This window comes from Nematolebias whitei, chromosome 12 (genome assembly GCF_014905685.2).
Source record: "Nematolebias whitei isolate Nwh7 chromosome 12, NemWhi1, whole genome shotgun sequence".
In the NCBI taxonomy this organism is placed as follows: domain Eukaryota; kingdom Metazoa; phylum Chordata; class Actinopteri; order Cyprinodontiformes; family Rivulidae; genus Nematolebias; species Nematolebias whitei.
The window spans coordinates 30,364,739-30,376,317 of NC_056509.1; the positions used below are offsets into that span (position 1 = coordinate 30,364,739).

The 11,579-nt window shown below is 38.2% G+C and overlaps 3 protein-coding genes across 3 annotated transcripts in view; 1 reads left to right on the forward strand and 2 right to left on the reverse strand.

The window, feature by feature from the left end:
* Nucleotides 1-2,107, forward strand: part of rsph9 (radial spoke head component 9) — a 4,436-nt gene extending 2,329 nt beyond the window's left edge. Inside the window, exons 5-6 of the mRNA XM_037685127.1 lie at nt 1,831-1,984; nt 2,026-2,107. Coding sequence (XP_037541055.1) covers nt 1,831-1,984; nt 2,026-2,107 — 236 coding nt within the window. The remainder of the gene's footprint in view (nt 1-1,830; nt 1,985-2,025) is intronic.
* A 3,167-nt stretch (nt 2,108-5,274) lies between these two features.
* On the reverse strand, nt 5,275-7,775 carry fkbp6 (FKBP prolyl isomerase 6). The gene is made up of 8 exons (XM_037685826.1): nt 7,584-7,775; nt 6,787-6,904; nt 6,615-6,704; nt 6,340-6,542; nt 6,120-6,239; nt 5,803-6,000; nt 5,507-5,616; nt 5,275-5,365 (listed from the first exon to the last, which is right to left on the reverse strand). Exons 1-8 carry the CDS (start codon nt 7,644-7,646, stop codon nt 5,284-5,286), a joined length of 984 nt encoding a protein of 327 aa, XP_037541754.1. The 5' UTR covers nt 7,647-7,775; the 3' UTR covers nt 5,275-5,283.
* Nucleotides 7,776-8,949: 1,174 nt separating this feature from the next.
* LOC119417877 (transmembrane protein 244-like) overlaps nt 8,950-11,579 on the reverse strand; it is a 10,330-nt gene continuing 7,700 nt past the window's right edge. Inside the window, exons 3-5 of the mRNA XM_037685128.1 lie at nt 10,673-10,798; nt 10,406-10,450; nt 8,950-9,245 (exon numbers count right to left, since the gene is read on the reverse strand). Coding sequence (XP_037541056.1) covers nt 9,148-9,245; nt 10,406-10,450; nt 10,673-10,798 — 269 coding nt within the window. The 3' untranslated portion in view covers nt 8,950-9,147. The remainder of the gene's footprint in view (nt 9,246-10,405; nt 10,451-10,672; nt 10,799-11,579) is intronic.

The window sequence follows — 11,579 nt, forward strand, 5'->3', positions numbered from 1 at the left end:
ACTACTACTGTTCTACTATTCCTACATCATGGTTTTTCACATATTGAGGGGCTTCAGGGTACGGATCCCCCGTGATAAACGAGGGACTATTGTCTGCTGGTAAGTTAGGTGTTTATGTGACTGCATGAACAAGACAGACACTGTAAAGCAACTTCTAGAACAAGAAAATTAGGTCATTAACCCAAAATATTTATATAACACCATGTTCATCACAAACACGTTCAGGAAACAAAGTTCAGTCAGTTCATCTGGACAGTTTCTTTTTTTGTTGAGACGTTTTGTCCTTCATCCAAAGGATTTCATCAATCCAAGAAGCCACAAACTTGAGTCCCACAAGCTCATAGTGAACTCTCATAGCGAACCAACCAGTTTCATGGTGATAAGCTGGTTTCTGGGGCCCGCCCTCTCCCCTATTCATGTAAGATGATGTTCCTGAGCTTCAATTCGAAGGTTCAGATCCAAACAGAAAAATGGCTTTAGGTATTAGGCTTCTTTAACACGATCAATTCTCTATTCATTCATTTTTTATTTTATCAATTACGCAAATGGGAAGTCTGACTCCAAAAGTGATTTCTGGATTTGAACACTGTTTCAAGAGTCCAAACATGCAGTTAAAGCAAATTTAATTTGGACTGAGAACCGTGTTTGGGCTACAGAAACTAGACAGATGTATTAGCGAGACAGCAGGAAGCACAGATCATGAAGATGGCCGTCTACATTCAGACGGAAGGAGAAAAAATGGCACCATTGAGCTTTACAAGAAAGAACCTGGAAGTCAACAGAAATTCTCTGGATCCTTCAAGATCAACGTTCATTTAAAATAATACCACTCTACTCGTGGTAGGAACAGTGGTGTTGTCTTTTCAACGTTACATACAAACACTACAGGGTTATTAAAGCATAAAGTCCATGTCACTCAAGACAGTGTTTGAATTCCTTAAAATAAGCTCGAAATTCTGTTTTAAGATGTTCAGTCATACAAAGAGTCAAAGATCTATGTGACTGTGGTATTTTACAAACTAAGAAGCAGAAATTTAGTCTACTTGTCCCTACAGAGTGCACCAGCAAATATTTACCTTTGAAGATGAAAAATTCACTTTTTTTTTTTACTCCATCATCAACAAAACAAAACAAAGACTCCTCAGAGGAAAAGCTTCAATTTAATGACCAAAACTTCAACTGGAGACCAAGTCAAAGTTGAGCTCCAGCGAACACACACAACAGAAAATAATCTGAACATCATTATCAAAGAGTAGGCTAACAAAAATATTCAGCTTCTTTAGAAATGAAAAACACATGAATGTTTTATAACAGGAGTGAAAACTGCTTTGGAGAGCGTCAGACAGGGAAAGAAAAACAAATCTTGAATCCTGCAAGACAAAAAAAAAAACAAAGTTGTTTAAGGTCAGCCTCACTAGAATGTTCACGTGATACTACAGCTCTGTCAGTTTTCAGAGTGAAACATTATTGCTTAATTTAGCTTAAATATTTTCTGATCTAATCAGTCTAAAGGAGATCTATCAAGAGGAAAATTGTGAGAAAATATTCCAAATATGTTATAAAAAATAAAAAAAAGTCTTTTTTCAGAAACTTCAAATGTGGAGACAATGTCATTAAATCTATAAGAATCTATCTATCTATCTATCTATCTATCTATCTATCTATCTATCTATCAGAGTCTCTTTATTGTCATTCGCACCTCATGTGGTACATGTGGTGGAGCGAAATTATGTATATATATATATATATATATATATATATATACACATACACACACACACAAGCACGTAGATGTTTAAGAACCCGTTATATTAACCTATGGATTCCTAGTGTGGTTCTCTAGCTGCCACACTAAGGCAGAGCAGCAGGCTCTTCAGCAGGTGGTTAAAACAGCCAGGAAGATCATCGGGATGACCCTCCTGGAGATCAGAACCATCTATACAACCTGCTGTCTGAGACGAGTCAACAACATCCTACGGGACAGGTACCATCCTGCACATGGCCTTTTCCACCTGCTCCCCTCAGACAGAAGGTACCCGTCCACAGGTGCCAGAACCACCAGAATGGCTCACAGTGTGTACCCACAGGCTGTGAGACCGTTAAATGAACAGCATCTCTCTGTGACCCCGCCCACTATCTTTACATCTCCAATCTCATCATGACAATAACTGTGAAATGGATATTGCATTGCTGCAGCAACCAATTACTACCCTTCAACATCTGGCTGTTTACAGTTTTCCCTTCTTCTATCTTGACCTTAGATGCTGTATCATTATCTGTGTTTACATTGATCATCAGAACCTTGCAAAGTTCCACTATGTGCTAATTCACTAATGTGTAGAAGTACGATTCTCAAATCAAAATTTCGTTGCTGTTCATAACTGTTGTTATTATGGCAATGACAATAAAGTTTAAAGTAAAGTAAAATACACTGAAATGCAGGAAATCACATGTACTTTATTCAAAAATTTCTAGGGGAGGACCCCCAGACACCCACTCCGCCCTTTATTTGCATTCCAGCATCGGTCCGTTTACAAATGAAGCCCTGTTGCTTGGTCTGACTACTGCTGTTATGATTCTGTTCAGTTTTATGTAAAGAGTTTCTGTGATAATTTGAAAAAAGTGTCAAATCCATTTATTATGTTCATTATGTGAACAGGTAAAGTTTTAAAGTGCTTTTTGATCCTGTTAATTTTCTCGAAACTGTAATTTTTGGAAAGAAATTAAAATGTTAATTAAGTGCGTCTTGAATGAAAAATACCCCGTGTTTAAATGTATAACAATTGTACTGACATTATTCAAAAACAGGTCTCAAGTATTTATGTTACAAATATTTTCATTGCATTAAAGAGACAAATTGAAGAAAATTATTTAAAAACCATGAGGGTTATGAGGGGGGTCCCTGAACCCAAGAAGTTTGAGAACCCCTGCCTTAAGGTCTCTTTAACTTGTCAGAGTTTGAAAGTCAGGTCCTGCGATTACCTGATATGAGCTGCACACTGAACGACAGAAAAGGAGAAACATATTAAACGTAGCTGCAAATGCTGCAGTTTTATTCCTTAGTGAGACGCTGCTTGATGTGGACCACAGGTGTAATTATTTTTATGAAAAAAAGGACACACATTAAACCTAGAGGACTTGCTCGAAATATTTACATGTAAATTAAGGTCATGCTGCTTAAATGATTACCATTTTTTCCTCATAAAGAAAATCACAGTTCTCATGAAAGGAGCCACAGTGGTTCTTGTTTTTTTCTTTTAATGGCCTCTTGGCTCCACTAAGTAAACCAGTTTTATGTTCCACGAGGGTTGTGACTGACAGTGTAACGGCATCAACAAGTACAATAAGTGATCCAGCTGAATGACAGTTCAACCAATATTATTTCGTTTTATCTTGCAGGTGCGGTCATTGAATGTGTGTGGAATAATAGAACATGTGAATGCAGCAAGAAAACACGCGTGCATAAACTAACAAGACTGTATGATGAACTGATTACAATTTTTTACATTAACCATGTTGCCATAATCGATAAATTATATCATTCTTAAAATCCTGTTTAAACTGGCAGAACTGTGCAATGCATTTATAATTTACTAATAACACCATTGCCTTTATAATCAAAATAAAGTTTTAAAACACGTATAAAAAGATCAACTCAAATTTTTTTTATAGTAAATAAGGGTTTACTATATTTCACTCAAATTAAATATGTTATATTTGACCTCATATGTTTTAATCGTTGTGCTGTTAGAATTCTTCTTTAGACTTTTCCCTCTTCAGGGTCACCACAGCGAGTCATCCTCCTCCATCTCACTCTGTCCTCACTCCAACTACCTCCATGTTCTCTCTAACTGCATCCATAGATCTCCTCTTTGTCTTTTTCCAGGCAGCTGCATTTCTAACATCCTTCTACCAATATACCCACTGTCCCTCCTCTGGACATGTCCAAACCATCTCAGTCTGGTCTCTCTAACTTTATCTCCCAGTTGTTCAACCAGTGCTGTACCTCTGATGATCTCATTCTTAATCTTATCCATCATTGTCACTCCTAAGCAGAAACTCATCATCTTCATTTCTGCCACTTCCAGTTCTTTCTCCTGTCTTTTTGTCCATGTCTCTGTCTCCAGACCATATAATATAGCTGGTGTCACCACTGTCTTGTAAACTTTTCCTTTGACCTTTGCGGACACTCTTTTGTCACAAATCACTCCTGAATCTTTTCTCCATCCAGCCTGGAGTCTCTTCTTCACCTCTTTACCACATTCCTCATTTTCCTGGACAGTGGACCCCGAGTACTTGAAGTCCTGCACCTTTGTGACCTCTGCTCCTTGTAGCTTCACTGTTCCACCTCCTCCCTCTCATTCACACACACGTACTCTGTCTTACTACAGCTGACTTTCATTCCTCTTCTTTCAAGTGCATACCTCCACTTCTCCAACTTCTCTTCCACCTGTTCCCTGTTCTCACCATAGATCACAGTGTCATCTGCAAACATCATCGTCCATGGGGATTCCTGCCCGACCTCATCTGCTAGTTGGTCCATCACCAGAGCAAACAAGAAGGGGCTCAGAGCCGATCCTTGATGTACTCCCACCTCCAACTTGAAGCTATCTGTCACTCCTACAGCACATCTCACCACTGTCCTGCTGTCCTCATACATGTCCTGTACCAGTCTAACATACTTCTCTGCCACTCCAGATTTCCTCATGCAATACCACACCTCCTCCCTCAGCACTCTGTCATATGCCTTTTCCAAAACCTTCCATGATCACCACCCCAACGTTGGTGCATTGTTCTTTACAACCTGCCAGACATCTCTGTCCTCCTGTGCTCTCTGTAGTCCTCCCTGTGTTTTTGTGCTCCTGAGTTTTCTGTAAGTTTATTGCTGCCACCTCAGCCTTTTGTTTTTTCCATTTGTGAATAAATCAGTTTTTTATTTAATCTCGAGCACTCCATATTTGTCTGCATCTGGGTCCAACCTCACCAATCCCAAAATTTCAGGAGTCTTCAGCAAAGAAATTCAAGAAATTGCAAACAATTTCTTGCAGCTGTGACCTGCTAATCTGATTGTTCAGTGAAACGATATGTGGAAAGCATTCAGTTAAATATGGGCATCATAAAATCCTTTTAATGGAGATTTAAAGCTGAAACTGAACACAGTGAAGCAATAATCGTCTGACTTTATTTAATACATTCACCACAGACAGACAGACAGACAGACAGACAGACAGACAGACAGACAACAGTTACTGGACAGGATTCCTCACCGCCATCAGATGATCCTCACATCTTCTCTGGGTCCCTCAGTTCTCTAAACATCCTGGAGTAAACATATTTTTCTTTGTCCAAGCTGTCTTTATAACATCTGGAACAATTAAATAAACAAAAAAAACAACATTTTAGGATTTTTCTTTTTAACTGGTGTGATTTTAAGGCTAATATTTTGGCATTGAGTTTGCCACAGAAACCAGGACTTGGCTTCACTGACAGCACTAAACCAGCTTACGTTGCCACTTTCTTCAGCAGGTTGTTGATGTCATGATCAAAAGGCTTCTTTGCTTGAGCAGATATGAGGCAACCCTGAGCGCTCTCATAGTCACACAGCTCCAGGTAAGCCTGGGAGAGAAGACTCAAGTCTAAGTAAACTCCAACTGTGACTGACTTGACTTTGTTTAAGCTAAAAAGAAGCTAATAAAAGGCCTAAAACTGGAAAAAAATGACAGAGTTAAGATTTAAGCTGATGCTCCACAGAGACCGGATGGATTTTTATCTGAAAGTCTACAAAGATAAACCCAGTCTGACCTGCCCACAGCGGAAAAGAGCCTTTGTGTTGGCGGCGTCTAGCTCCAGGGCTTTGTTTCCGTATTTGAGGGCTTTGCGTGGGTTCTCCAGACGGAGCTCAGTGAGAGAAAGGTTCAGATAGAGAGGGAGCCGAGCTGTCTTGATCTTCTCTTTCTCTGGCACGCTCCGTGGGTTTCTGTTTTCCAGCAGAGTTATTGCCTGTGGAGGAAAGCAGACAGGTCACAAAAACACTCATCATCACTAGCACACACACAGAATCACATCATGGCACCTCAGTATTTGATCAAATGAATTACTGCTTAATAACTTCTTTGTACTTGTTTATAACGATCTTTGGCATTTTCATATCTGCTCTGATTGAAGCAACGGTTGCCAAAGTTGCGCAGAGTGTTGACGACTTCTAGAAGTGTGGACAATGGAATGGTGTTTTGCTCCTCCTGAAGACAAAATAAATGCTTTTCATTTGCGATTTATATGGGCAAGCATTTACTTCTGTCCGTTTCTAATTTATGTTCAGGCAGTAGCATTCCTACCTACCGGACTCATGGTAAAAAAGTCATCCACTTGAGCGGAGTCAAAATAGTCCAGGATCTGCACCTCGTACAGAACAGTGGCAGCAGCAGGGATATACGGAGGACAGCCCATGTCTCCGTATGCGTACTGTGGCTGGAAGAGGAAACGAGAGAACTCTCCTCTCTTCATGGTCAACAGCCCCAGCTCCAATCCAGCTAGTGTCAGATCTATTTAAGTTATGATACGTTTTACAAATCATCCTCCAACTGAGCTGAAGAACCGCTTGATCACTTTCTTACCTCTCCCCAACTTCATCATCCGAGGGTACTTGAGGTGTGCGGTGGTATCAAAAGGCTGATCAGAATACTCCAGGAAACCAGAGTAATACACTGCAGAAGGGAAAAACAACGTTCTGAAAACATTCTGAATCATCTGAGTAGCATCAGAACAGGTGCTTGATCTGATAAATACTCAATACTGAAGCATTTTGAGGCACAGGTGGACCCTCTCCAGACTGGACCACCTCCTTCAGGATCCCTCCGTCTCCCAAGATGTCGAGCATCTGCTGGCGTAGCTGCTGGAAAGGACTCTACAAGGCGAAGAAAATTAATTCAAGCTACTTCAAGTTTATTTGGGAGGAAAAACAAGAAAAGCTTCAAATGATAGACAAGTAATGAACCCTTAACCTGTGTCATCATTTTAAACAAAAGTTATATTTTCTCTAAAATCTGACTTCTAAATGGTGTGAAATGTGAAAATAGCTGCACAGGATCCAGGTTTTCCTTTTATTTTAAACTAATTTTTATTGATATTATTTTATCATTTTTTCCCTCATCAAAAGACTACAGCTTTGTTATTTACCAATAACTTTACAGTAAATGTGTTTACTTTAGCTCTTTATTAAATAAGTACTTGCAAAGTGCAATTTTGCAAGAAAGCACTTTCTAAAATAGTATTTTTCTCGTTAATTAGTAAAATATATGTGCTGACAAGTAAAGGAAAAATAACTTGACAGTAAAAACATTGCTTAGTAGCTTGAACTAATTAACTTTTTAAAATATATTCTACAAACATGCTTTAAAGACAACGAGTCATTTTAAGTGACATTAATACACCAGTTGGGTTAGTGTTTTTTTTAATTGAGAATGGTACACTGACCTAGTTGAAGTAATTTAATGTTTGTTTTAAATTAACTTTAATAAAAATAAAATAAATTAGCAAAAATGCTTTTAGCTAAGTGAGCTAGCTAGCTTCTGGGTTCGACCTACCTGAGTCAGCTCTCCCGCGTTTCTCATCCTCCCAGAACTCGTTATCAACCCGTTTAATGACATTCAGTCGGGCGTCAAATGAATTGCAACAAACTGGAAAAGTATTCCAACAGAGTTGTTTAATTGTTTGGAATAAAACTGGACGTCAACTCGATATTTGCGCGAAGTTTTCGAGCCAATTGCGTCACGTGATCTGACACCACGGCGAGAAAAGTTCAACACCCTGATGCGTTTACAGACCGTGGGACAAGTTATATCATGTTTTAAAGCTTAAGTTTTTTTGGTTTGTTTGTTTGTTGTTATTTTGTCTCACATTGTGGGGTCACAGTACAAATATGAATGTATAATGGACACTATATTAAACAATTCTTTAAAAGCAGTTTTCTACATAAGTGCAGATGTATCTCCACTGAAGTCATGGCACCTTCAGTAAACACTGGTGTGTAATTTAATATGCTGACACCTGGTGGCCAGATGTGTAAGTGCACCACAAACATCTGAACCAGGTTTGCACTTTAAACTCGTTATTTCACCCACTTACAGGTAAATATTGTATTTTTTTTCCATAACAAAACTCACTGATTTCACTGACACATTTTTTAACATTTGTCATGGTATATCTGCACATGAATACACTTGATAAAATTCGCATGCCCTAGTTTATTTTGGGGATTTATTATTATTATTATTATTATTTATTATCAGTCCATTGTTGTTTTTTTTAAACAACTTGAAATTAGGCATTTCCGCCTGTGAATCAAAATGTTAATGTCATCAGATTTTACCTGTCAGTTCTGGAAACGTCAGGCAAACTACATTGTTAACAACTGTGGTTATTTTTTTAGATACAGTGCAATGAAACATAGAAATATGACAGTATTTCAAACAATGGTCAGGATGCAAGTGGTCATAATAATAAAAGATAAGAGAACTTAGCAGATACTGAGAAAAAAATAATAATTCATGAAGTTAATCTTTTTTAAAGTACCCCAGAAAATCAAACTAGAAATAATTTAAAGCACACAACATAACAGATTTTATTCTTGTTCGCAATACTTGTGAACATGTAGTAATATTTTAGATCAGACTGCTATATTATACACAGATCTGTCACATACGCTCCTCATTACAATGATATCAGTGATGAAAAATCTGCATTGTACCAGTCTGTAGACAGCTGAGAGTAAAGCTGTATCAACTGTTAACTGTTTCTCTTATTATTAGTTTTGAAAGCATATTGAATAAATTAAGAATACAAAACAATTTGTAAATAAATACGTAAAATGTGATTTTAAATAGATTTAGACACTTGAATGCATAACTATCTAATGCAAGTAGTCGGTTTAGAATAAAAATAAATATCCACTTTATCAGATTTATACATATATATACACACATTTTAGTTATATGTACACAATAAATATGTGTGCATGCATGTGTGTGTGTTTGTGTTCTTAACAGACATTGAAACAACCTCAAAGTGAAATGTAAAGCGTATCGACTAGCATGTTTGAGACCTGGGATTAACCAATAAGCCAGTTAAAAGCTTTACTCCTTGTTTTCATTAGAAGTTCTGCAGATCAGCAGGATAAACAAAGTTGCTCCTGAAGAGTTTGTACGCCAAGAGCTGTCCTCCAAAAATCATCATGACCAAGCCTGAACCTGCCGAGACACAAATTAAATCAGTCAGAGTTTCTTTATTGGTCATTTGCACCACATGTGGTGGAACAAAAGTATGTACACAGGGTCCCAGTTACATCCAACAATAAAATGTAAAAGAAAAACAGAAATAAGATCTAAGATATGAACTAAGTAAAACATTAACTAAAAATATGCTAAGCACTAATAGCATAAAAACAATACACCCAACAGCAGCACGAACATGAGTCTGTGTGAGTATATGAATATGAATGAACACAGCAACATTGAAACAGATCAGCAGCAACATGAAACAGATCAGCAGCAACATGATGTGATTTTTTTAACAGTGATTATTCTGGTTAGATATTCATGAGTCTAACAGCCTCAGGGTAGAAGCTGTTCCTCAGTCTAGTGGTTCTACACTTAATTCCCCTTAACCTCCTGCCTGAGGGGAGCGGGGCAAAAAGTGTGAGTGCTGGGTGAGTGGGGTCCTTCATGATGCAGGTGGCCCTCTTCCTGCATCGGTGTAGATGTCTGTGATGGTGGGGAGACTGACTCCAACAGACTTCTGTGCAGCTTTCACCACTCTCTGCAAAGCTTTTCTTTCTGCAGCTGTGCAGCCTCCATGCCACACGTTGATGCTGGAGCACAAGATGCTCTCCACTGCACACCTGTAGAAGGAGGTGAGGACTGAGCTTCCCAGACCAGCTCGTCTCAGCCGCCTGAGGAAGTAGAGTCTCTGATGAGCTTTCTTGATCAGGCTGGTGGTGTTGTTGCCCCATCTGAGATTGTTGTTCAGGTGCACACCCAAGTACTTGTAGCTGGAGACCACTTCCACACAGACCCTCCTAGGTTCATGGGGTTATTGTTGTGTTTGTTCCTTCAGAAGTCCATGACCATGTCCTTCGTCTTCGTCACATTTATGTGAAGGTTGTTCTCCTTGCACCAGCTCTCCAGATGTTCCACCTCTTGCCTCTAGCTGGACTCATCATTGTTTGTGATGCATCCCATTTGTGATGAATCCACAGTAGGGCAAAATAAAAAAGGGGGAATGAATCATAAAATGGAAAGTCTGAGGCTGAACTTGGAGCTGTGTCGGATGTGAGTTCTTCAAGTCTGATAAAAGTCAAAAGGAAAGGAGGAGTTTTCTGTTATGCAAAAAGAAAAAGCGTGAATCTTACCAAGAGCGATCCACCAGTGCTCCTCTGAAGGGAAGTCTGACATCACTGCACAAATGCAACAAGACATTTAGATTATTTGTACACTTATAGTTTAGTTTAGTTTAGTTTAGCAGAAAGCATGTTAACTGGTCATGCCCAAAAGTTTACCAGTACATCTTTGATGTACTACTTCTTACAGGATCAGGACTGCAACCCTATCAGCTGTTCCAACCTATTGATCCACCTGCGTGTGTGTGTGTGTGTGTGTGTGTACGCATGTGTTTTTACCTGCTACAGTCATCACAACGTGCAGCAGTGTGACAGTTATGGCGTAATCCCAGACCCACTCCTCCACAATCCAGGCAAACACCAGCCCGCCCAAAACGTACGTCACTTCTGTGGAAATGACCCCAACTGATGATCAGAAGACAAAATAATTAATTAAAAAAACAATTTGTGAAAGTTTAATTTCAGCTTTATATGGAAAATATTGGATATTGTTCGATTTAGTTCAAGTAAGTTGGGATATATGTTTTTTTTACTTTGTACTGCAATGATGTAATGACATTATTATCTGTGTTTTTATCATTTTAAAGTCCACTTTGACAGACTGTATACAAAAGAAGAGGTTTATTGTTGATTTATTAAAAAAAAGAAAAAGAGAAAAAAGGAAATGTGTTTAAACATATTAAACATCAATCAGAACCAACAATAGAGGTGACTTATACAGTTTACTTTGTTCAGTTACAGAGATCCTTCAATTTTTCCTACAATTCAGGACATCTTTGTATAAATAACATTGGTATCACTTTACAATAAGGCTCCCCTTATAGATGCTAATAAATAGTTTATAGATATGTTAATAATTCCTTGATAAACACTTCATAAATCATTAACAAGTGTTTATTATGCATTACTCAAGGGTGACATAGAGAAAACTGACCAGTTTGTTGTCAAATAGTGAGCCAAATCTGTTATATTTCATCTACAGTTGTTATATTAAACATTTCAGACCAAGTCAAAGTCAAAGTCATTTTATTGTCAAAAACCGCAATAAGTACAGGACATACACAGGATTGAAATTACATTCCTCTCAGACCCTGGTGCAACAAAACCATTTAACATTACAACATTTAATAAACATAAGCATAAAATGAAATTATAAAAGCATGATAATGTCTTAAATTGTACTATG